The sequence below is a fragment of the Ambystoma mexicanum genome, chromosome 3q, assembly GCF_040938575.1.
Source record: "Ambystoma mexicanum isolate Mex_15411 chromosome 3q, UKY_AmexF1_1, whole genome shotgun sequence".
Lineage (NCBI taxonomy): Eukaryota > Metazoa > Chordata > Amphibia > Caudata > Ambystomatidae > Ambystoma > Ambystoma mexicanum.
This window is the reverse complement of record NC_090926.1, coordinates 963,444,393-963,470,881: the sequence shown is the minus strand read 5'-3', so window position 1 is coordinate 963,470,881 and position 26,489 is coordinate 963,444,393. Positions and strand designations below refer to the sequence as shown.

At 47.7% G+C, this 26,489-nt stretch overlaps 1 protein-coding gene across 2 annotated transcripts in view; it reads left to right on the top strand.

Moving 5' to 3' along the window:
- Window positions 1-26,489, top strand: part of SLC39A11 (solute carrier family 39 member 11) — a 2,648,929-nt gene that overhangs the window by 250,221 nt on the left and 2,372,219 nt on the right. For both annotated transcript variants that reach the window (XM_069655098.1, XM_069655097.1), the window contains exon 4: window positions 23,023-23,181. In XM_069655098.1, the coding sequence (XP_069511199.1) occupies window positions 23,023-23,181 (159 nt within the window). The remainder of the gene's footprint in view (window positions 1-23,022; window positions 23,182-26,489) is intronic.

Sequence of the window (26,489 nt, the reverse complement as noted above, 5' to 3'; positions counted from 1 at the left end):
TCCACCCTCTCCTTCCAAAAACAGGTCAGCTCCATAGCCTCCACCACAGCCTACACATGTAAGCTTATACGCTCAGCCAAACCCTTCCTTTCCACCCAAAGCTGCATTACCCTTGCCAGAGCCCTCATACTATCCAAACTGGACTATTGTAACTCCCTTTATGTAGGTGCTAACAAACAGGTTATCAACAAAAATCCAGATCCTACAGAACAATGCTCTCAGAGCAGCGCTCAACTTCCCGAAAAGAGAACACATTTCGAATATTAGGAGAACCCACAACTGGCTCACCACCGCGGACAAAATCCTGCTCAAGGTAGCTTCCATCACTCACAAATGCCTTAACAACGCAGCGCCCCGTTACCTAACCGACAGAATAACCAGATACATGGCCAATAGACACACCAGAAATAGCAGCGCCAACCTGCTCACTGTTCCCAGATTCAAGCGAACGAAAATGGGCGGTAATAGCTTCCAGGTGAAAGCAGCCCAACACTGGAGACCACTACCACCCTCCGTTAGAGCACCACAAACCTATCACCAATTTAGACGCACCTACATCCAGTGGCTAAAGAACAATGGACCATAACCGACACCTTACTGTAATTGGTGCAAATATGATCAACTTGTAACTCGATCAACCTGTCTCGTGTAAGTGATCTTGAGTGTCTCATGCCTTGTAACTGCATTTCCTCACTGTTTTCATCACTGTTACACTGCCAACAATGTAAAATAATGCACAGTACTGTAACTAAGCTGCGTATATACTTGTAATGCCTGCGCCCTCATACCTTCTGGTCCGGTGAGCCATATAAATAAATAAATATAAACATTCTTAGCAGTTGCTGTCACCCACTCAAAACAGAAAAGCCTAAAACCGCTTCACTCCAAAACACAACCCTAAGGACTACAGATTACCCTCCTTCAAAGCACGGTAAGCAGGTTACATTAACCACATGAATATTCGCTCAGTAAGTCCACAGTCCAGTCCCGACGTCCGTCTTTGGTTCCATTATGACTTCCAAACCTTGGGTTATCCGCGACCCAGCAACCAAATGGCATGGGTGAACCCCCCCCAAAATAGGGGTACCAAGACCCCAACAGTCAATGACACAGATGAACACGTCCCAAAGAAATGCCGGGCACACAATCCAAAAACCAATGGCACGGGTAGACGCACACCAAAGAAATGCTGGGCACTCAACCCCAAAAACCAATGGCACAGGTGGACACACCGCAAAATATTATTGGGTGCCAAGACCCCAAAAACCAAATGGCACAGGTCAACACTCCAAAGAAACGCCAGGTCTTCACCCATGCCATTTGGTGTTGAGGTTTTGATGCCCAGCACCATTTTGGGGTGTTCGCCCATGCCATCGTTTTTCCAGCACCATCTTGATATGCATTCACCCATGCAATTTGGTTTTGGGGTCTTGGTACCTGACACTATTTTGGGACATGTTCACCCGTGCCCCAGGTTTTTGAGGTTTTGTGATACCCAGCACCATTTTGGGTTGTTTGCCCATGCCACAGGTTTTTGGGGTTTTGGGACACAGCACCATTTTGGGAGGTGTTCACCCGTGCCACAGGTTTCAATTGTGGAGGTGTTGGACACCCAGTAGGCATGGAATGTAGAGGTGTTGTACACCCCATTGTTATCAATTTGGTAGTGGTGTTGGACATCCCAATGTTCATGAAGAGTAGTGTTTTGTCACCGACTCCCGTGCCATCATTGGAGGTTGGACATCTAGTGGTGTTTACCTTTTGAGCTATGTTGTATTTGACGGCAAACGTGGGAGTGATGATCTGGTTGTGTGAGGGTCATGTAAGGCTTTCTTATTATTATTTTTTTCAAAATTTATTTTCAAGAATTTCAAATAACCAAACAATACATTACCAAAAGTTTAACAGAATACATGACACATCACTCTGTATTACATAGGTAAATAAACGAAAAGCAATTCAAAGCATGAAGTAACACTTATACCGTAGATAACTGAAAGAACTCCTGCTTCTTCCTATGCATAAATACCTAATCATAATCTTTTTGTACATAAAACTCCAACACAAACACACCCCATAGATCGAGGATTCCCCACCCGTTTTGTTCTGTTCAATCAACGCTCATGCACATTACCAGTTCGTTGGGCCAGATGAAAAGTAACTAATCCTCAGATACTCATTCACCATACAAATCATTAAATGGCGCCCAAAGAGCTGGATATCCATCTTCTTTGCCCTGCCTCACAAACATCACCCGCTCAAAGTCCGATAATATTAATATATCATTAATCCAATTCTCCACTCTAGGTTTTTTCCTCGTCTTGCACACCATCAACACCTGCTTTACTGCAACTACAAGCGCTTTATCAATCCACTGCCCATATCTACGAGCAACCGCGCATCGTCCCTTTCCTGATAAAAGCAACACCTGCATAGGCACCCTGGGAATACTTAAGGACAAAATCGCATCCAGTCTATCCAATATTCCCACCCAGAAGTCTAACACCCGAGAACAATTCCACAACATATGAATCAGTGTCCCTTTCTCCTTTCTACATCTCCAACACAAATCATCATCAGCTAGTCCTAATTTACACATTCGTAACAGAGTCCAATACAAACGTCCAAATATTTTCAAATGAATTAATCGCAATTTGAGATCTAACTTACTCCTATATCCGGCACCCCACATAGTTTCCCACTCCTTCTCCGTAATTTCACATTACAACTCCTGTTTCCACTTCTCCAGCACCTTCTTCCCAGAATCAGCAACCACAGAACATACTGGCATCAAGTTGATATAAGTGCTTCCCATCCGTGGCGACGACATGAGAATCTTACTACTCGACGACGACTCCTCCAATGGCCGACTCCTCCAATGGCCTCGCCAACATTGCCAACCTCTCACTCAATAGTGCTTTCAACGTCATAAATCTACTCATTTCCCTCCTGGCTAAATGAAACCAACTTTGCAACTCCTTGAATGTTAATATATGACCATCCCGTACCAAGCTCTTGATACACAAAATCCCTTTTCAGACCCAACTCCTCCAGTATAAAGGCTTATTGGCAATTTGCAATCTCGGATTAAGGCAAATAGAGGCTCCGTAATGGAGATACATATTCCACTGAAAAATACTCAACCACCAAATCAAAATGGTGTCCCTAGTTACAGTAACAGTCAGTATCTTACTATCTCTCCTAGATAGTTTCCCCATAGAAGCATTCATTTTGCACCTTTCAATTAGCACCCAGAAGGTCTCTGACCCGCTCCCCAATGAAAATAGTGTGCTGCCTTTTTCAAAATAAACCCGTTATAGTAAAGCTCCAAGTCAGGTTACCCAAAACCCCTGCATTTAGTACTACGCATCAAAATAAACTTCGGAATCTTTGGTCTCTTCTTTTCCCCCCACAGAAAGCTTTGAAAAACTCAATACTAGCTAGCATCTTCTTCGAAAATTTCAAAGGTAAAGATTGCACGACATAAAGTACCTTTTGGTAAAAGAGTCATCTTAATTGCATTGATTTTTGCCCAGATCCCCATCGGTAAGCGCTCCCACCTCCTAATATCCTTCCTTAAGGTAGCTACTACCTTCTCCACATTGAATTCCATTTATTTAACATCACTAGTCAGGTAAACACCCAAATATTTCACATGAGACTCAGTCCATCTACAATTCCAATCCAAAAAATACCTCACACACAAGTCCTAGCAATCAGAAACACCTCCGTTTTATCCCAATTAATCTTATGCCCCGATAACTTACCCACTCTATCAAATATACTTTTTAGAACTACTCTACCCCGTTAAGGATTCGCGAGAACCACCACCATGTCATCTGCATAGGAAAGAACTTTAACTTCAATATGACCAAACTTTAGACCTCTAATACCCCGTTCCCCACGTGTATATATATATATGCCAACAATGGTTCCAAAGTGAAATTGAACAAGTAGGGCGATAAAGGGCATCCCTATCTCGTCCCCCGAGTCAGCTCAAAGGCCTCCGGCAACACATTATTCACCCAGATCCTTGCCTTTGCATCACCCTGAAGACAACGGATTATCCCCAGAAACCTACTCCCAAACCCCATCCTTTCCATGCAAACTTCAAATACCTCCAACTCACCCTATCAAACGCCTTCTCCGCATCCATAAAAACCAATACTGTATCCAATAATTCCTTTTGCTGCAAACTCATTATGTCAACCAAAGTTCTAATGTTATCATACCCAAAACGGTTTTTCATAAACCCCACTTGAGATTCATGAATCAACTTCCCAATTCCATGATTCCTACCTATTCGCCATAACCTTTGCGAATATCTTCACATCCACATTCAGCAATGAAATGGGCCTATAATTACTACAATTCTTACAATCCTTCCCCTCTTTCGGTATCAAGGTAATCATTGCCTCACACATCGATTGACACAAATCACCTTCACGCACGAACATATTAAACAACCTACACAAAATAGGAGCTAAATAAGTTTTACATTTCCTGTAAAACTCCACAGGAATACCATCCATTCCTGGAGACTTACCTACTCCAAGCTGCTCAATAGCCCACAAAACCTCATCTACTGCAATTTCCATTTCCAATTCCCCGCTTTCTTCTGATGTCAATTTAGGAATATCTAAATTCACAAAGAAATCCTCCAATTCCACCTGAGAAGGAACCACATCCTCCGAATACAGTTTCTCATAAAATCCCTTAAAACATTCCGAAATATCAATATTTTTCACCAACAAATCCCCATGTTCATTCACAATACTGTGAACAAACGGTTTCTCTGTCATTCTATTCAATCTACTAGCAAGTAGTTTCCCACTCCTATCCCCATACTCCCAAAATGTTTGTTTTGTATAGAAAAGGCCTTTCTCAGCTAATAAGTCAGTCTTACTTGCCAACAACTTGTGAGCTTGCAACATCTTCAATCTATCCTTAACCCTACCTGACTGTGCATATTTCTGTTGCAAATACGATAATCTGTCCTCCATTGATCTTAATTCACATAAATGCTTATTTCTCAAGTATGCAGATTTACTTATAAATTCCCCTCTTAAAGCCTTAAAGCCATCCCACACCACCCTAAAGTCTGCCGACCCCTCATTCTCCCCGAAATACCTCTCCATTAATGTCTGAATGCTTTCTTAAACCCCCCCGTTATCCAAAACCCCCACTTTAAGATGCCACCTTATAAATGTGGTAACCTCCCTATCCATGACCACATGTAAGTCCAGAGGAGCATGGTCCGAGGTCTCCCTTTCCCTAATATTCACATTAACTGTTTTATCCAACAATCTATCGGTAACTAAAACATAATCTATTCTAGAAAATATATCATGCACTGGAGAATAAAATGTATATTCTCTTGAAGACGGATGAAGTTCCCTCCAAACATCCACCAAGCTGAACTTCTGTAAGAAAAAAATCACTCATTAAATACACCAAAATTTGTGTACCTACACTGACTAGTCCGATCAATTTTGTAATAGCGAACACAGTTAAAGTCCCCCCCCTAAAATAAGTCTCCCCATGCATTTCACTGAGTAATCGCGATATGCTACCAAAGGACAACTTGCCCGGCAAGCACGGGCCATAAATACACCCCAACGTGACTTTCTTACCACTATATTGGACATCGACAAAAATCATCTGACCCTCCCCATCCATTACCACCTTATCAACACTGAATTGTAAACCTTTTGTAAACAAAATGCTGACTCCTCTCGATTTAGACAAATAACAATTAGAAAGTTCTTTACAATATCTTGAATTAAGTAAAAAGTGACTGTCCTCACTCACCAGATGCGTCTCCTGCAAAAACACATCAACTTTCGCTCTCCAGAATCTCGCCATAACTTTCCTATGCTTACGCGGGCAATTCAGACCTTTAACATTCCAAGTCAAAGCCGTTAGTGTACCCATCACATTATAGCAATCTAGTCAAATGTCCAATTCCCAATAATAACCCGAAACAGTATTCTATAGTGCTTTGCCATTCACTAAACAAGAAAGCAGTAAAGCCAGACAATGCTATAAATTGTCAAGAACCGAACATTCCAACCCACCACCATACCATATCGAGGATTCCCAACAATAAACCACAAAGACAAAACAAAAACACAAAAGCACAAACCTAAACCCTCAAAAATATTAAACCAGTGTACCATCTGAAAGCAAAGTCCAGATTCCTTGAGTGCATGTCCCCCCGTACATAGTGCATTCCAACCCATCCCCTCCAGACTTCAAGCCCATAAAATCAGCATTACAAATAAATTTCTTCTCCCCATTTCAATAACTTCCACGTAAATTATCGCATTATACCTCCTATGAAATCTCACAACACACTCCCAACAGTGTGCCTTTATTTAGCGGCATGAGCAGTTCTCTTGATATGTAGCGTTAAACAGTCATAACAACTACATTTCCCTCAAACATAAACTTATTTCCCCCTCGCACTGAGGTGAATTATGTCAAGTTCAACAACAGTTCAAATGCACAACCCAAAGCAACCGCCAAACAAACCCAACGCATTTCAATTCCAAAACATGCAGGCACCCATCACTCCTATCTCATCCACAAAAGTCTACAATCGGAGCACTACACAAGACAATAGATCGAGTATTCACTCAGTCACAACAAAATACCAGAGAACATGCCCAACTTCACGATACAGCGTAAGATGTGCACATGCAACAACTAAACTCTGGCACAAACAGCAAGTACCAACAAATGTGCAACTATATATGAAACAAAACCCCCGAAACATACTGAGCACTACACGTTAGAACCACTAATCCATGCCAAACGCCAACCACATATCTGGGACCCACAATCCAAGACCACACCATTGAACCCCCCATTATCCCCTCCCTTCTCTTGACCGAGCTCAGCAATTGTAATCAACGACACCTACAACAATATCGACCTCTTCATCCAATTTTCATTCCCCATTCACACAATACAGCCCAATAATTAGCCAGTTCACTGCACACGAACATCACTGATCACTGTAACCATGGTATTCCACATTATGCCGTACAAGCAAAATATGTCTCCAATTGCAAGACCCACATCCCAAATAGTCTATTCAGACAACAGTAATTCCCAAACAGACAGGTTAGTGTCGTCACCCAGCAAAAAAGAGCAGATGGCCGCCAGTAAAATAATTTCAAAGAACAATCAAAATGGGACTCAACAACTAATAAAGGTCCTGTTGAAGAATCACAACCACTGTAACACGTAGGTGTACACGGGCCAAAAGGAGCCGGTAAGACATAGGTAGTAGAAGTGCCAGGGTGTGAAAGATGCGCCCAGCATCACATCTCCTTCAAGTTTTAAATAGTTTCAATCTTCATATCACTTGCACAGAAGGTCATCAATGCTTTTATACCTAAAAGGAAACAAAGCACCAATCGTGACCAGACAGACACCCCCCGCCTGATTCTGATGCAAAAGCTTTGTGACCCAAGAATACAGTGCCATGAAACAAATGCAGGCAGTAATCCACAAGGCGAATCCGCTGCATGTCACGCAGAGCATTTTGCCATCAAGCAGTGAATCACCAGTACATCAAACGTAACAAATCAGGAGTGTAGCACAATCCAGTCTGCGGGGTGGTGTGCAGTTGATTGACAGGCAAGTAGGAGACCAAAGGATGTGAGAAAAGAGGCAGCGCCGCTGGGCAGTGGGAGACACTGCAGTCAAGCCAGTGTCACAAAAATCCAAGTCTCAGTACAGACGATAACCACGCAGATGTGAGGCCACATTGGATAGGTGAGCATGTGGATAATAAAGGTGAGGGGGGACACCCCCCTTCCAGAAAATCTATGGAGGAATTTGGGGGTTTGCAATCGATCAGTGCAATGTAGACTGTTCCTCTTGGGCTAATAAAGTTCAGTGAAGTGGATGGAAAGTGCCTCTGTCTATCAGAAGAAAGAGGAAAACTGTGGCGATCGGTCACCCGCTGATGGATTAATGTGCTCGCTCAATAGAGGCCGGGAGAGCTCAATGTCGAAAACCCTATAGTCAGCCATAAGCCCCCAGCACAATGAACAGCACAGATGGCGTTTCACAGTGGAAGTATGACTCGTGCATTGGCCTGTGTGTGCAATGTCTTACGGTCCGCTTGGAGTTTGTTTGGGTCCCTCAGAGCTATCTATGTGAGGCCCATCCGAGGGGAGCAACGGCCAGGAGGTCCCGAAACAAGATTTAAACATGAGCCCCGAAGCATCCACAGAGACTCCACCCCCCAAAGGCAACTTCCCCACTTCAACTCCTGACCTCCACATCACCCGCACACAAAAGGCACAACCGCATGTCGAATGGAAGCGCACGATCAAAAATCTGACTCCAGCATGTTCAAGTCACAGCAACATGTATGCGCGTATTGCTCGGTAAGAAGCACAATTCGCTCAAACCGTGACGGCGGCAAGGTTCTGTTAAATCTCCTCGACTTCCTCCTTCAATTTCATCACGTTATGCACGTCTACCAGGTCCTTTCCTCGAACATCCCTAACATCTCTGTTGTAAGATCGCGTGCCTCCAGTTTCAGATTCAAATAAACACAAGTTCCAATGGCGTTGGCAAAAACTCAACTAAAGTGAAAATTAAAATCAAATTTATAAACTTAATAATTATACAAAAATCTCCCCTTTTCTTTTTTCCAGCTAATCCATTCCTGTGTGTGCTTGAATCCTCCATGGGTTCCACCTCCAAATCAGAAAGGAAGGCTTCCGTGCTACGACCATCGGTGAATGAATGAGTTTGCCCATTTGAAATCACGCTCAGTACTGCTGGGTAAAGCATATAGTATTTCAGGTGTTTACTTCTAGCCTTCTCTTTGGCAACATTAAAGGCTCTTTTCTTCTCCCCAACATCTTTACTAAGATCCCCAAAGATCATTATTTTGTTACCTCCCCAGTTCAAGTCTTTTAACTTACAAGCTCTTCTCAATATTAGTTCTCTCACTGGGAATCTCAAAACTTTAACAATAAAGTGTCTTGGCCTCTGACCAAGTGCAGGTTTGGGTCCCAGAGATCTGTGAGCCCTCTCAATTTCCAGTGGGGTTTTTGGATCTAGTTTAAGCATCTTGAATAAGGCATTCTCCAAAAAAATCTGTGGGACATCCTTGTTCAACATTTTCAGGGAAACCTGCTATGCGCACATTATTCCTTCGTGAGAAATGTTCCTTTTCAGAGCACTTCAGGCTCAGTTTCTCTGTTAGTATTTGTAATTCTCTTATCTGCTCAGCCAGCCTTCTTGATTCTTCATCCACCATGGTTAAATGAGTCTCCACAGAGGTGACTTTGGAAGTCAGTTCACCATACCTCTCTTCTGAGGCAAACAGTTTGGCTTTAATCACAGCAATGTCAGCAGTCATTATGGTCAAAATGCCCAAGACTTTGTCTTCCCTGTTTTCGCCATCCACTCTTTCTTCTTCCCCTTTCTGCCTCTTGGAGGGTTGCAGTTTCTCAGGTGTTGTCTCAGCCATATTGTATAATCAACAGAGAGATAAGTACAGGGCTCATGAGCTCAGCCCTCAAGCTGCCATCCCTGGAGCTGTAGGTTCTAGTATCCAGGTTTTCTTATTGTTGAACTGAGCCATCTCTCTTTTCTATTGGTTCCCTGAGGGATGGTGGAGTATATTATTGGTTTGTTCGGCGGACATCCAGACACATTGGTGAGTGTGCGAGGATGGTGTTGGTGGTGGAGTAGTGTGTTTACTGTTGTTGGTGTAGGGGTGGCATTTGAAGTATGAAGAACGTACATGTGTTTTTCTGCTTTATTTTTGGCGCATATTGTTATGGTGTTCATTCTTATTCCATTAAAGGGGAAGATTTGTGTTGCGTGTGTGTGTGTGTGTGTTTGTGATGTGTGGCATATGTCACGGTATGAATGTTTCTTTCGGGAATGTTCTTGGAGTGTCGGTTGGTTGAGGCTGGCTGAGAGAGAGGGGTGTATGTGTCCACTGTACCTGTCCTGTGTAACTTTTTTATCTTTTCCTGTAACCTGCAGTGTAACTAAGTAAAGAAGCTTTCCTATTCTACACTAGACTAAGTGTTATCTGCAACCTGGGTACCTCGTTATATCGGGGCTGTATCTAGCATACGACCGTCTACTTGTACTAAGATGCCAGGACTGTGGCGTTTAAGGACACGACTTGGCATTTGAACCTGAAGCTTGATATTTGAGGCTCTACTGGCGTATGATTGCCTTGCCCCTACTCCGGTGATTGCTGTGCTAGGTGTACCGCTGGCATATTGTGTGGGGTGAGAGATAATTGTTGCAGTACTGATCACTCACTGCACAACCACTTTGCACTGGCACGTCCCTGGCATATCATGGCTGCACTCCTTGCCAGTCAGTCAGTGGCTGGTAAAGAAAATGGCGTTGCTAAGTTTGCTAAAATGTCATGTAATGTTTCTTTTGCTACCATACTTTCATTGCGGTGAATGGATGTCCCTGTGGAGTTTTCAGAAAGTGCCTCACGGAATTAGGCCTTTTGCCTCACGCAGTAGTTTATAACTTGCAGCAGACGTGCAGTTCCTTTTTGCCGAGCTTCCTCTCTTCTTCCCTTACTTTCTTTGTAACGCTCTCTAATTCTTACTCTTTTGTCATCTTTAATGCCACCTTTTGGGTGTGTCCCCACATTTCAGGTACTCTGCCAATACCTATATTTCTCAATGACACATTTTGATTAGCATTTGTCTTACACATTCCAACATCACATCATACAATGTATAAGCTCGCATATTACATTTTGGACAGAATTGTCAAGTGGTCCGTTTGCCTCCAGCCAACCATGTGTAGCTTTTGAGTGCTAGAGCATTTTAAACTGCATCTTTCTCTTTAGCTGTACGCTTTTAGTGTTTTATTCTGCAGTATCAGTTTGGCGGCCGAACATATGTTTGCCATTGAACGTGGTTATATTTAGCACATTTTCATTGTTTTTGTACGAATGCGCTACAGTTTCTGGCTGCCCGCCAAACAGCCATTTTTACATTTAAATGGACTTAGTGGTCAGGCATATCCACTGCCCGGCATGGCCATGGCTTGTTCAAAACTAAACCTACCACCATCAAAAAGGGGATATAGCATTCTTCAAGTGTCAAACTCGAAGCAGGCCAGAATGGCGAATTTAGCAAAATGCTACCACTTTCGAAAAACACAACCAACATCGAAGTTCTCAAACTAAAAATCTTTTTGCCAACATGTAAAAACATTGCTACGTGCAAGGGTAAGTTTTAATGAACATTTGGAAAGCCGGTGATGTGATGTCGCGTGACTTAATTTTGAAAAGCCCTTGTGCTTTTATATTCGTTTTGTGTTATGAATAGGGAGAGGTGATTCAGGAACTCTACTTGCCAGCAGGCAAGGCTCGACCCAGGGATAGTGTGCAGATAACGCATTTATGTTCATGAGCTAATATTGTGAGTACGTGGATATTTTTATTGATGTAAACCGTTTAAGACATGTATGTTTTTTTACAAGTTGGTATAATGGGGATCATGTATGTCCTCTTTATCTTGCTAAACATTATAGTTGTCTATGTAAGTTAAGTAATACGACCTGCCTGAGTAGCTAGCAAATGCTTGTTTTTGGACATTGCACTGCTTATGCAAATAAATGCTTGACCACTGTGGTGGGTTAAAAGGAGGATATGTACACAAATTAGACACGTTTCCTTATTTTAATTAAATGATAAAGAAAAACAGACCCAACTCTCCCTATAGCAGTGGTGTAGTTCCCTGCTTCACCAACTAAACTAAAGGTGCTCGTCTGTCATCAGGAAGTCGATAACGGTAATGTCCTCTGTCTAAACGTATCTCTATCTATCCCTACCACTAATAACTGATAGCCAAATTGGGCCAGACAAATGTCTCTCGTTATGTGGCTTCCCCTTTGCTCCGTCGTGTGGCTTATTTTCAGTTTTTGTTTTTTAACAATACTCTTGAAAACACACATGTCTTTATCAATGGGTCTCTTGAAAGACGGCTGGTTGTTCTGATGTACGAGCTCCTGTAACTCTTTCCAACATTCACTATATGTTATGTTCCAATTCACATGACTCTTGCCCTTAATATCTTTCTCCTTCGAGTTAATACTTCACTCTTCTCATTATTATTGAATATTTTCTTTGACATCTAAATGACTTGGATTTCTCTTCCTTTATCACACTTATGATTTCATCATCCCAATTCGGTAGTACAAGTCTTCCCTGGGGTCTCACGCCACTCCAGCATACCCTGGTACCTTTTTTCCTTTGGATTAAGCTTGCAGGGCTCAACACTCGCTTGGGTTCCTTGGTCGGCTCTCTCGGCCATCCGTTCGCTTTGGTTTCTTGCTCGCCTCTCTCCATTCTGGTTTCACGCTTGCCTGGCTCCAGTCTTTCCTGCTCGCCCCTTGTCCGGCCCGCTTCTTGGCTGCTGCCTTCACTGTATGGCGGCCGCTGAGAGCTAGTCCCGCGCTTAGCACTGCTGGTCTCAGCGTCGTCGTATGGATACCCGGCCCACCATGGGATTTCCGTGGTCATGCCACCACTTTGGACGCTGCTTGCTCGTCCTCTTTGACACCTGCTTCCCTTTGGTCTGCCTCACCAGCCCAACAGCGCCTCTGATGTGGCTACTTCACTTTCTGGAGGGCTGCACGTTCCGCTGCCTTGGCTTCTCCTCTCCAAGGTGCTCTGACACAAGAGGGCATCCCCTCCTTACTGTTCGTGCTCCTCTCTCGTGCTACTTTCATAGTGATTTGTTCTTAAAAGAGTATGCTTGAGCCAGCATTGGCTGCATCAAAATAGAAGTAGGACACAATGTTTTTGATATAAGGCAGTCACGTCACATATAGGTGGAAAACACGTCGTCCAAAGGGAATGGGAGTCCTTGTCACCTAAGGGGGAGTCACTCCCAGTGAGGTCCAACTAGCCCAGTCTCTTATGGAGGCTCTTGCATAGCAGCCTCACCTCTCTATCAGATAGTAGCTTGCAGATAGTAGCTCTTCCTCAGGGAGAGGGGACGAATACTCCAAATTCGTCATAGCACCCATTCAGTCATTGAAGTGAGTTGAAACAGACCATTATTGTGCTAAATGCCTCCACAAACAATTTCCTGGTTTTCATATCTACCAAACTGTGCAGTCTGGAAGTAGGGCGAACAAAAATGCATATTTCTTTTTAGCATGCTGATCTTCTGAGTAGAATCCCGATTTATTGTCTAGTCTAGGTCAGTATCACAACCGCTTGACCAGCTGGCAGCCCAAGGTCAGTGGCAGAGATTCCTGGCATGTAGGACAAGTGGCTACAACTCATAACACGTTTTCTTTGCCTCCCTCATCATCCTCTTTTCTTATTCTTTGTACTTCTCCAGCATGGGGTCTGGCATGGATTCACATGCTCATGAATATTCCCCGTCGTCAGGCTGGGAATCCTCGGTAAAGAAAAAACCAGTATCAGTTTTGTTTCTGATCTGTCTTTCGTAGTAGTAACCAATCACTGATCTCTGCGTCGTACTGACCACAGCCAATGACTGCCCTCTACCTATGCCCCGCCTCTGGCAGCCATCTTCAGATTTTTACCGCACGTTCAAGTGTTGGGATCCTCGTGCTATTGCTCTCGAGCGTTAGTGCTTTTTTTTCACGTTTTTTCTCAAAAACTTCAATTTTTTTCGGTCAAAAAGAGCCTCAAGCTCCACCGATTCTTCATCCGATCAACGGGGACCCGTGTCGGATTCGTCTACGCCCCTCAAGGGTGAGGATTTCGTCGAGCTATGCTTTTGGAGGACTCCAGAAGCTTCTCAGGCCCATCTCGGACATGGCACAGGAGAAGGGAAGCTCGACGCCCGGAAAGCTGTTCAGGGTCTGCCCTGGATGCCAGCTTCAGAATGTCTTTAAGAAGGACGAACACTCCTTTTGTCTTTACTGCCTACATGAGGACAAGACGCACGTGGAGAAGGACTGTGCGTTTTGCGGCAATATGTCGGAGCGGACCATGAAGGACCGCCATCAACGTCTCGCCAACTGGCTGCAAGGGAAGAGCCCGTCAGGCGAAAAGAAGAGGAAGAAATCCGAGCGATCTTCTAAGACCTTTGAGGACGCCCCGGCGACGGAGGACAAGGCACAAGCACAAGGCACAAGGCCAAGCACCGCGAGTCCGCTGGCACCGGGAGCGCCGAACGGTCGGGCTCTACGGGCGCCAGGCAGGGCGCATCCTCCCCGGCACCATCAACCACGAGCCAACGCTCTGGTTCGGGTAAGAGGAAGGCCGAGCACCCCGCGAAGCTCCTGGAGAGGCCCCGGTCGAGCTTGAAGGCCCCATCTGAGGGAGAGCGAGGCAGTGTTTCCCCCCCCCACTAAGGAGAAGGCGGTGAGCGCACCTAAGGTGGTGAAAGCCTTAATCCATCCGGCCAAGGCCTCTATCGAGACAGTCGCGGCGGCCCTGGCTCAGCCTGTGGAGGCTACACCAGTGGTGGCGACCTCGGGGCTCAGAGTCTCCCTGCCACCGCAGAGGGAGTCCTCTTTTATGCCCATCGACAGGACCCCCGTGAAACCTCCGACGGAGAAGAAAGAGGGAGCAGGAGGTCGTCGTGGATTCGGCCTCAACCTCTGAGGAAGAGCTGATCGAGGTCTTAAGCCTCGGCGTTGGCGTGGAAGAAGACCAGCCCGTCGGGAGGGATCCCGACGTAGGAGACGACTATATCGTCGAGGGTGCCGACGGGGCCCCTGATCGCCCGTCGGACTCCCCTCAACCAGCGCCGCAAGACAACTCGGCGGCCATTTTGTTGGCTATACAGTCCTTATGCTCGGAGATAAGGACGAGACTGCCGTTACTACCAGCGGAGGAACCGCTCCCGACGGGGGACCCGGAGCCAGGCCCTTCTGGGAGCCCTCCCCCTAAGAGAAGGAGGATTCACCCTCCACCTCCTTTTCAGCCATCGCGCCCTGTTCAGCCCTCCTCCCAGTCCACGACTCGTGGGGATGATACGGGGACTGACACGGCCGCGACAGGTACGGACGACGAGGTTTACGATGAGGATCTGCCGTCGTCACCTCCCACCCGGGCTTCCCTGCCCGAAGAGATTGGATCGTTTCACTCCATGATCGCCAGGGCATCCAAGCTCTTCCAGCTCTGCCCGGAGGAGAAGGAGGAAGGTTTCCTTTATCAACGGCGCGAGGCCAAGAGGAAGACTGTCCTCTCCGTGCCTCTACTGGACGATATTTGGGATGAGGGCCTCGCCCTCCTCAAGAACCCATCCACGACGCCGGCTAGAAGGGATCGGTATGAGAAGAAGTACCGGGTCCCGGACGCGGCCCCCTTGTGCCTCCGGGCACATCCGACCCCGGACTCCGTCGTCTCCGCGGCGGCCAGGAAGAAAGCGGGGGGGGGGGTGCGGCCTCCACGTTGACTTCTGTCATGATGCCTACCTCCAAGGAGCCAGGTCCGACCCAGCAACCCCAGAGGCAGGCATCATTTCCCCCAGGGGAGTGCCAGTGGGCCCAAGCTGGGGCCCTTTGGACGCAGTCCTGGCGCCTTAGGCGCCAGGCTCATGTTGGACCCCTGTCCTGGCGCCTTAGGCGCCAAGCTCATAAAGCTAGACATGTGTTCCAGTGTTTTAATGTGCACTTACCTGATGCAGACCATGCTGCTACATCCAGGCCCTCTTGAGGCCTGAATGGAACTACTTTACCTGTGGGACTACTTTCCACCCGGGTGTGGTCGGGGAAGGATACATACCTGATCGGTGGAAGGATACACACTTGGAACTTCTTCCAAAGCTATTTAAAGCACACCCGATCAGCAACTCACGCTTCGCGTTGTTCTGCTCCTCGCAGCTGGACGCTCACCGTGTCTGCTCCTCGCAGCTGGACGCTCACCGTGTCAGCTCCTGCATCTGGACCTCAGCCACGCCTGTCAGTATCCTGGGTCACCTGCAAAGGGAGACAAAAGACCTTACCTGCTAAATCAGCACCACGGAGACATCACACCGACGATCCTGAAAAGGAAGACATCATTTTTAAAAGCATTTCGCTACGATCGCTGCAGCGCTGCATTTCACTCACCTATCCTGGACGCCTCCATCTTCAGCAGCGATCATCCGGATCCACAGCCACTTCCCAGAGCCTAGAGAGAAAAAGACAAGAACAAGGTGAGAGAAGGAAAGGAATAGGAAAACCTCAGTTTCCTTCTAAGACTTACCTGTTGGGTCATTCCCATTTCATTTCGGGTCTTGCCGCTTCCAGGCATTTTCCGGACCCCGGCCCCTATGGGGAAAAAAGACAAAGACATTGAATGAGCGAATGCAAAGAAATTACCCGAGCGCTCATCCAGAACTTACCTGTCATTTACTGGAACTGCACGTTTCACTTCGGGTCGGCGCCATATCTCCGGCATTCCGAACCCCGGCCCCTAAGGGGAAAAAGACATAAGCATTAACGCTTGCTGCAACAAGACAATGAACATTATTATTAAGCTTGGACTTTTGAACTTGCAGCAGAACTTTTACAGCGCCTTACCTGAATAGTCAAGCTTACCTGAACTCTCCTCAATCCAGTGAAGTAACTGGGTTTCAACGCGCCCCTGCATCAGAAGCAGGGTGGAGAGCTCATCCTTCCTGACCCTAAGGTGAGACTTCACAGGGAATCGTGGAAGGGTATCGTGGAGGGTTGGAAGAGAGTGGGAGGCTTGAGCATAACTCAGTCAGTAGGTAATACTCCCTTTTCACGCACAGGGGAATATTCCTGCGAGCCAGAGAAGCCAGAGTAGAGGGGCCCTTCCTGTCCATCTTCAGAGTCCTGCGCTTCACCATTGAAGAAGCACCAGCATTCGAAGCCAGACCTGCGCCTCCGTGGGAATCAGGTGAGCGTTACAACTTCCCCCGCCGGACGGCGAGGGAAAGAAATTGGATACGATGGGACGCAGGGTCATCTCGTCTGCAGCGACGACGATTAAGGCGGCCAACGCCTTGGCTATCGTAGCCCGCTACGACAGGGAGCTGTGGTACAAACTGGCCCCCCTGCTGGACTTCCTACCAGACGACAAGAGGGCGGATGCCCTAGAGGTCTTGCAGGAAGGTGAGGTGGTGTCGGACCACGCCATTACGATTGCGACGGACATCGCCGACACTGGATTTCGCCAGTTGGGCAACAGCGTGTGCCTTAGGCGACGTGGATGGCTCAAGGCTACTGACTTCCGTCAAGACGTGCAGACCAGAGTCTTGGACATGCCGTTCGATGGAAACAACCTGTTTGGGAAAACAGTGGACGATTCCCTTCAAGCCATCAAAGCAGACACGGAGACGGCCCGGGCTCTTGGGGTTCTCCAGCAACGGCGGCCGCCCTTTCGGAGCGGCGGAGGCAAGGGTGACTCCAAAGGTTCCGGCGGCGGATTTTCCACCTACCGTCAAGCGGCCCCTTCGTCGTCGCAGGAAGCTTACAGGGGACGAGGCAAGTCAGGCGGACCCCGCCGTCGCCGCCAAAGGGGGTCAAGGCGGCAAAGCCTCGTCGAAGCAGGACTGAACCGGCCGTGGGGTCGGGCCCCCACCGAAGCACCCCGGTGGGAGGCCGGCTGGCGAGCTTAGTCAGCGTGTGGGAGTCCATCTCCACCGACCGTTGGGTGCTGGATGCCCTAGCCCAGGGTCACGCGCTTGAGTTTCAAAGAAGGTGCCCGCGCGTCCCCCCTGTGGCCAGGAAAGAACTTCACGTCCCTCAACTTCTCTTGGAGGTAAAGGCGATGCTCAGGAAGGGCGCCATCGAGCTCGTCCCAAAGAGGCTTCGGGGCTCCGGAGTTTACTCAAGATACTTCCTCGTGAAGAAGAAGACGGGAGGATAGCGTCCCATCCTGGACCTACGACGACTGAACAAATTCATCAAGGCACAGAAGTTCCGGATGGTCACCCTCCAACACGTCCTGGGTCAGCTGGAGGAGGGCGATTTCCTGTCGTCGTTGGATTTGGAGGATGCCTACTTCCATATTCCCATCCTAAAGGGACACCGAAAGTTTCTCAGGTTCGTGGTCCAAGGGCGTCACTATCAGTTCAGAGGCCTTCCCTTCGGACTAAGGTCGGCACCCAGAGTGTTCACCAAGTGCCTCGCACCGGTGGCGGCGCAGCTGCGCCGAGAGGGGATCCTTGTCTACCCCTACCTGGACGACTGGCTCATCCGAGCCAAGACGAGGGAGCTCGCCGTGTTGCACACAGCAAGGACCGTCCAACTTCTCGCGGACCTGGGATTCTCCGTAAACTACGCCAAGTCCCACCTGGTGCCCGCGCAAGACGCACTGTTTCTGGGAGCGAAGCTCGACAGTGTCGCTTCTGGCCTCCCCGTTGGAGGAAAGGACGAGGGCCATTCTGGGCAAGGTGCAGCGGATGCTGGTTGCGGACGCAGCCAGAGTGAGGTCCATCAAGTCCCTCCTCGGAATGATGTCTTCTTGCATTTACCTCATCCCCCTGTGCAGGCTCCGGATGCGCCCTGGATCCAGACGACGGGCAGCTTCGAGGAGAGGATCACACTTGACGAGAGTTTCCGACGAGCGATCCGGTGGTGGGGCACCCGCGCACATCTGACGGCGGGCATGGACTTCCAGACCCCCGGCCACCAGGAGACAGTGACCACGGATGCCTCCCTGGAAGGGTGGGGAGCGCACACCGAGAATCTGCACGCGAGAGGCCTTTGGCTCCCGACAGAGAAGGCCCTCCATATCAACGTCCTGGAGCTCCGTGCAGTGTTTTGGGCCCGCAGGTCCTTCCTTCCGTCCCTCAAGGGCAAGGTGGTGAGGATCTTCACCGACAACACCACCACCATGTTCTACATCGGGAAACAGGGCGGAACCAGGTCCCCAGCCCTGTCCAGGGAGGCGCAGGATCTGTGGCATTGGGCTGTCGCCCAAAGGATGTTTCTGGTGCCGTTTCATCTGGCAGGGATAAAAAACACCATCGCCGACTCACTCAGCAGGGAGCTGCGCTCATGCCACGAGTGGGAACTACGACAGGATCTAGTGGACCGCCTCTTCCGACGGTGGGGCACACTCCAGATTGATCTGTTCGCGACGGCGGCGAACTCCAAGTGCCAGAGGTTCGCCAGCAGGTTTCCCCAGCCGAGGAGCATGGGCGATGCTTTCTCGTTCCCCTGGGAGGGCCTGTTCCTATACGCGTTCCCTCCATTGCCATTGCTGATCCGGCTCATCAACCAGCTCAAGAGGTCCCGGTGCAGGATGATCCTCGTCGCACCTGCGTGGCCGAGGCAGATATGGTTCCCGGACCTTCTGGATTTGTCAGCGTCCCCGCCAATCAAGCTGCCAGTGGACGCGGATCTGCTCTCCAGGGAAGGAGGCGCCATCCTCCATCACGACCCGAAGTCGCTGAACTTGCAGGCCTGGCTCGTGCAGCGTTAGAGTTTGGAGGATACGACATACCGGCCGACTGCAGAGAGGTTCTTGCAAAGGCCAGGGTGTCCTCAACTCTTAAATGCTACAGACACAAATGGAAGAGGTTGTCTGTCTGGTGCCACGCACAGAAGATTAACCCTCTGCGGATTACGGCTCCCCAAGTACTGCCGTACCTACTGACGCTGGCCAAAGCTGGACTGGCGCACGCGTCCATCAAGATTCATCTTGGTGCGATCTCCCGATACACCAGAACCACGGGGTGGGCGTCCATGTGGTCTCATCGTCTGGTGAAAGAGTTCATGAAGGGACTGTTCAGATCATTCCCGCCGGTGAAGGCTCCGGCCCCGGCGTGGGAGCTCAACGTGGTGCTGACCAAGCTCATGGGACCTCCGTTCGAGCCTCTGCACTCGGCCACAAGAAACGCTGTTTTCCACGACAAGAACTTCAACGGGGCCATCACCTCCGCACGACGGGTGGGAGAGATCCAGGCCCTTTCCTGCAAGGCCCCGTACTGGACTTTTCACGACACGAGGGTAGTGCTCAGGACGCACCCTTCCTTCATGCCCAAGGTGCCGTCGGACTTCCACCTCAACGAACCCTTGGTGTTGCCTGTTTTCTTCCCGTCGCCTTCGTCGCCGGCTGAGAGGACTCTGCACTCGCTGGATGTGGCTAGAGCGCTGAAGTTCTACGTGGACCGCACGAAGGGTTTTCGGAAGAAGTCACAACTCTTTGTGAACTTTGGACCTGTCAATCAGGGGAAGGCTCTCTCGAAGGCTTCCATTTCCAGATGGCTCTCCGGCTGTATCATGTACTGTCGTCGGTTGGCAAACCGACCCCTGCCTGGCCGTCCGAGAGCCCATTCCACCAGAGCGATCGCAGCTACCACGGCGTTCCTATCTGGTGTGCCCTTGCTGGACATCTGCAGGGCTGCTACGTGGAGGTCGACGCACACCTTCACGAAATTCTACTGCGTCGATCGGGATTCCAGGGAGGAGTCCAGGGTCGACCCAGCAGTGCTGCGCAACCTGTTCGCCTAAGGTGAGCCTGGTGAGGAGGTAAGATTTGCTTAATGTTGAGTTTGATGTAATGCTTAATGTTGAGCCTTTGCCACCTCCCGTGGTTGTGCATGTGTGTACTGCTATGTATTCTTTATTCATGAGCATGTGAATCCATGCCAGACCCCATGCTGGAGAAGGAACAAGTTACTTACCTGTAACTGTTGTTCTCCAGCATGGGTCTGGCATGGATTCACATGCGAACCCTCCCGCCTACCCCTCTGCGGCTCTTCACTTGGTCATACTGCCACTTCACGTGCTACCAAATCTGAAGATGGCTGCCAGAGGCGGGGCTTAGGTAGAGGGCAGTCATTGGCTGTGGTCAGTATGACGCAGAGATCAGTGATTGGTTACTACTACGAAAGACAGATCAGAAGCGAAACTGATACTGGTTTTTTATTTACCGAGGATTCCCAGCCTGACGACGGGGAATATTCATGAGCATGTGAATCCATGCCAGACCCATGCTGGAGAACAACAGTTACAGGTAAGTAACTTGTTCCTTCCACCCACTTCCCCACTCGTTCACCTACACTCTCTCACTGTACCGCTCCATTTAGTTTTATTCTTCCTCCCTCCACCTTTCACTCCATTTTCTCTCACCTTCCCTTGCTCTTTTCTTGTACCTCACCCTCCGTCTCCATCATCCCCCTTCATCTGTGTACCTCCTTCAGCCCTTCTGTCGCCTTCTCCCTTTCTTTCTTTCACTGTCTGTTTTCTCCTATCATCTTTCTTTCTGCATAGCCCCTCCCAGTCCCCCTCTTTCTCTCTTTCCCCCGCTTTCTGTCCTGCTCATATTTGGCATTTTCTGACTAGCCAAGAGGAAGAAGCCAGCTGACCGGATGAGAGAACTGAAATGCAGAGGCATTGCCGCTCAAGGACTCGCATCACAATTGGGCAACAAGTGGTGCAGAAGGCCTTTGGTTTGGATACTGGCTTTTCCGAATGCTGCGTCATTCCTGTTTCAGGCTGATTGAAGAGAATATGACTGTTAAGCCGAGGAAACGAGAACAGACCTCATTAATAATGCAAGACCCAATCCGAAGTTCTCCACAGGTGGGAAGCGCCTCACTGGCATATCATAAAATCACAGAAAGACTCCCGTTTCATATAATTGGCCTGCATACCCCTCTGTCTGTGCGGAGGAGTTGACTCCAGTAAGAGAGAGGAATTGCATCGTACTGATTTTTGCACTGGTTAGTATGTACATTTCACTGCTGTCCTCTGGCTGAAGAGACATCAGCTTGGAAATCTACTGACCTAGTGAAGCATGTGGACATTTTGTAAAGCCACCCACTCACCCTTTTCCTTATTCTTGCTATAGCTTGAAAGCAAGCAACCAGCCTTATACCTCGAAATAAAATCCCCCTGTGATGAGAGGCAAAGTGGTCAGGGACTAAAGGATACGACGTTCCCTTACTTTTTGGGGCAAATCAGTAATTGTTCCCTTACCTCATTCAACCCGGAGCACCGACCCAAGACTCATTGAAGGACACCTTCATTTAAGTAATCCCTACTGGGGATTTCCACTTGGGCCGTGCTGGTAACACACCAATAATGGCTCACCATGATGTGCTTGCTATCTTGCAGGTGCTGGGTTGCTCTTGCTCATTTGTATAGAGTGCCTGGGATGAATCATGTATTGCAGCAGAGTGTCTGTGCAGATAATGGGCGGGTGTGCGTGGCTATCTCCCTAGGAGTGTTCCTTAAGAAGTGGCAGTGTGGGGTGGTGTGGAGAAAAGGAAGGCGTGGTGTTTGAATTGTGAGGGTCTGCCAATGAGGTCGGTGGGGGGAGTAGGAGGGGCCAGGTGGGCCATAGTCCCCCCCCCTTTTTTTTTTAAAGAAATGTTAACACTTCGACCACTGTACACCTGTAAGCATTTCCAGCACAATGGTAGATACTTGTGCCTCTGTCTCTAGTCACTAGGAAAAAGCAGGTAATTAGTGGCTGCATACTGAACTACGTAATGGGAATAAGGGTGGTGTCAGTCGACTTCACACAGCAATCACCACCAAATGGTCCAATTTTCATTGGCGCCCCATGTGATAGGCCACAGTCTTTACAGAAACTGAATTGATTTTGCTGTTAATAAGACTTTCAGCAAATCATGTACCACAACGATAGCTGTTCTGTCAGAATATAAACTTGTGTCTAACCAACATTCCATTGATTCTTAAATGATCGGTGATAGTGGTACCCACTGAACCGACCTATGAACTTTGAAAGACTAAACTGGTCGTGCAAGGAATCCAACCTGCAACAGGCAGGTTATGCACAGATGTATGCAGCAGCATAGTACATCTGCAGAGCTATCCTAATTACCTTTTCAAATGGTCTGTGGGCTTTAAGGCACATTGGTGGATCTTGTAAATGAATGTCATTAACATATTGGGCAGAGCCCTTACAATGCTGCTGTTTGGTGCATCATGACAACTCAATTCAACCGAGCATTTAAAGCATTTTTTTCCATCAGAAAAATAAGCCTTATTGAAACTGATGTAGACATTATGCCGTTTTTTCTACATTAGATAAATACTTTAATTTGAACTTCTATGTCATGTTTTCCATTCTTTTGTGTCCAGGTGATGTTGGCGGCTTCCTATTGGTCTCTTCTAGCACCCGCCATCGAGATGGCAGAGTCTTCTGGTAATTACGGGGCCTTGGCTTTCCTTCCCGTGGCGGTGGGCTTCACTATCGGAGCCGCGTTTGTCTACTTCGCTGATCTCCTGCTGCCCATGTTGGTGAGTATGTCCTCATATTTATCTCAGTGCATGAAGTGTAAAGTGGCTTTCTTGCTTACTTTAGACGTGCGAAACTGCAGCATTGGATTATTTAATCGTTTGTACCACATGTGAGGATGAAAAATTCGATATTCTCTTCAGATCACGTTTTTCATTTAAAATAATGTCTTCTTACCATGTCCCCTTATGTCTATTTGTGTATACGATATCATGCAACACCGATGCAGGAGTAAACCTAATAACTGGCTTGGAATTCAAGGGGAGGGAATCCATGGCAGATACAAGTTCCAAAACTTGGGAAAGTACTAATCCCACTGCTTGTACTAGTACCATTACTAGTACGAATAACTACTTATTGATCAATCATGTACTGGAAACCACAAACTCCTTTCATCTGTCCCTGTATTAGTCCACTTAGCTGTTTTACTGGTACCTCCTCCTGGAATTACCTCGACCCCCTTGTTGTTTACTACCAGATTGGCTGTATTCCTCTCAAAGGACTCCATCCAAGGAGTGCTGCTCTGACTATTATCAAAACAAGACGTAGAGTGCTTTATTTAACTATTTCAAATGTAGTCCGTCATCTGTGAGCCAGTTCTGTATGGTTATCATAGAGCCGTGCAACATGAGTAGCAGCATGAAGATGTGTGTACCGATTAGAGATGGAATGGACAACATACAGAAAAAAGGTGTGGGGGCACATATATATATATATTCAGTGAAAAACATTGTTAAAGGGACGTTACGGTTAAGTTGCACTAATAAAAACCTATGAAATTCAGTGAAAACCCTGTGTTTCACAGGATGTTATGGTTACAAGTAATATCGGAACCCCCCAGAAATTCGGCAGTGAATTTCTGGGGTTTTCAATTTTACTTTTAACCATAATGTCCTTTTTTTAATGTTTTTTTTCACTGAATTTCAGAGGTTTTTACTAGAGCACCCTAATTTGCGACAACTTCCTAATGTCATACTCCGCCCCAATATAGCAGTGTTTACGGGCGATCTAGGAAGTTTAAACTGAAAACTGTGCCATTCACCACCTCCTATCAACATTCTTAACACTTCTATCAACTTTCTGCACCATTTTTTATTTACTGACTTTTCGGACAGTGTCACGTGACAATGCACGCACCGCAATGACTTGTCCGCGAACGGGTCCGTGCTTCACCAACATTTCGAAACTGCATTTTCAGCTAATCTAGGAATTTTCAAGCTGAAAGTTTACCTTTGCACAGCTCCTAGACCTATCCTTGCTCCTTTTCAATCTGCAATCCAGGAGAGAGCACCTGCTTGAAAGAGTCATAGCACACCTGCAATTTAACTTAAAAAATGGCATCAGCCATGGCCAGCCCTCCTGCCCAGGAACCACCACCACCACCAGCTGGACAAGGGAAAATGCGCAATGATGCAGAGGATGAGCAAGACGACCAGGAAGATGAGCTAGAGGAAATGCCTAGCTCCAGTACCCATAAGGAATCGTGGGTGTGGCGGTTCTTTAAGACTGTAAGAGGGGTACCAAAGGCTCGGGCTACCCATGTTGAATGCATTGAGTGTGGAATCGTACTCTGTCGCGGACAACTTGGGCAGTAATCTTTTGGTACCACGTTCATGCGCTGCTGCACCCGCTCATACCACCCAGGTGCTCTGAGAAAGGCTGTTCCTTTCTCAGGAAGTAGTAGGCTGTCTTCCTCTACCTCATCTTCGTCAACCGCTACTGCCACCGCACAGGCTACCCCTGTGGGGCAGAAGGTCCCACCAGCTACCTTGCAAGCCATAAAAGAGGCTGTTTATCCAGATCTTTCCAAGATAACAGTACTATGTATATACTGCAACACACCACTCTGCAGGGGGTGGGCACTTTTGAAGTTCAAGGCGAAACACTGCCCCTTTAGATTAAGGCAGGCCCATCATCTTCCCCTGTCCACCTTCCCTCTGTTTCTGTGGTTGGTGCCCCTTCCCTCATTTCCCTCCCCACCTTACTTCCTGGACTCTCCTGTAAAGAAAAAGAAAATCAAAAAACGCCCAAATAAAGATTCCTTTTGGAGCCACCTTTCACAGTTTAAAAATAGAACTAATACAAGGAATCTTAGATTCCATCTACTTTACATTTTTCAATAAAGTACTTACACTCAATGATATTCTCCAACATTTACATTACCATTTTTTATTGGAAGTTATGGACAATTGTATACTACAGAAAAAGAAAAAAGGACAAAACATTTTCTGTCACAAATACTTTTCTCTAGCTTACATTAAGGACCATAATCCATGGACCTTCATGACTATTCGCGGTCTCTGCATTCTCCTTACCAGGCCAGGCATCATTAAAAGATATGATATGATATGGCATTTATAAACGCGCCTATACACAAGTGTTTCAATGCGCGACGCAGCAAGGGAGGGGGAACAGAGGGAAGACCGAAACAGCGATCCTACTAGGCCGATTGTCAACCAGATAAAGACACGGATGGCACGTGCACACCATCACACAGGACAACCCTTATACCCTTTTTATGTTTGTTTGTAACACTCCCTTATTGCCTGCTTTTGAACAGCCAATCCTCGGTCCACCAATCACTTGCAACAACTGTACATGTAACCCTATCAACAAAATAAACGTCCCCACACCAACTGCCACTTAACAATGTTCTAGAAATCTTTTGCATCTCCCTTACTTATACAAAACAAACGATGCACAGTCTGCTATAAATGCACATATGCATTGTGCAGTTAGAGAAGTGCATGAATGGAAGGGGGAGTAGGGCTGGGCAAATACTGATGGAAGTCCGGGAAGAAAGTGCCAAGGGATGCCAAGTTGGAAGGCCACTGGTTAACTGCTGAGGGCGTAGGAGTCCCAAGGGTGGGGTGCACAGCCGCCAGGTGGGTGGCCTGCAAAGGATGTGCTGAATGAGGGGGGGGGCATCCTGGTGATGGCTAGGTATAGGCCCTGGAACTTGAGGTTCACGAGTTTTTCGAAGTTTCCGGAACTTAAGGAAGTCCGTCTCAAGCCTAAGAGGTGCAGGGAGGCTGTTCCAAAGAGAGGCACCAGCCGAACAGAGAGACCTGCCTCCCGCTCTCTATTTGGAGAAGCGTTTGCAAACAGAGCATTGGAGTTAGAGGAGTGGAGCGCTCTAGCAGGTGGAGTATTTTTAAGGAGAGCAAGTTGGAGATAGCCTGGTCCTAGGCCCCAGAATGCCTTGCGGATGATGCACAGGATCTAGAATTTCATTCTCGAGTCACCAGGAGCCACTGAAGAGATTCCTATTCTGGATTAGCTGAAGGAGGCGTAGGGAACAAAGGGGGGA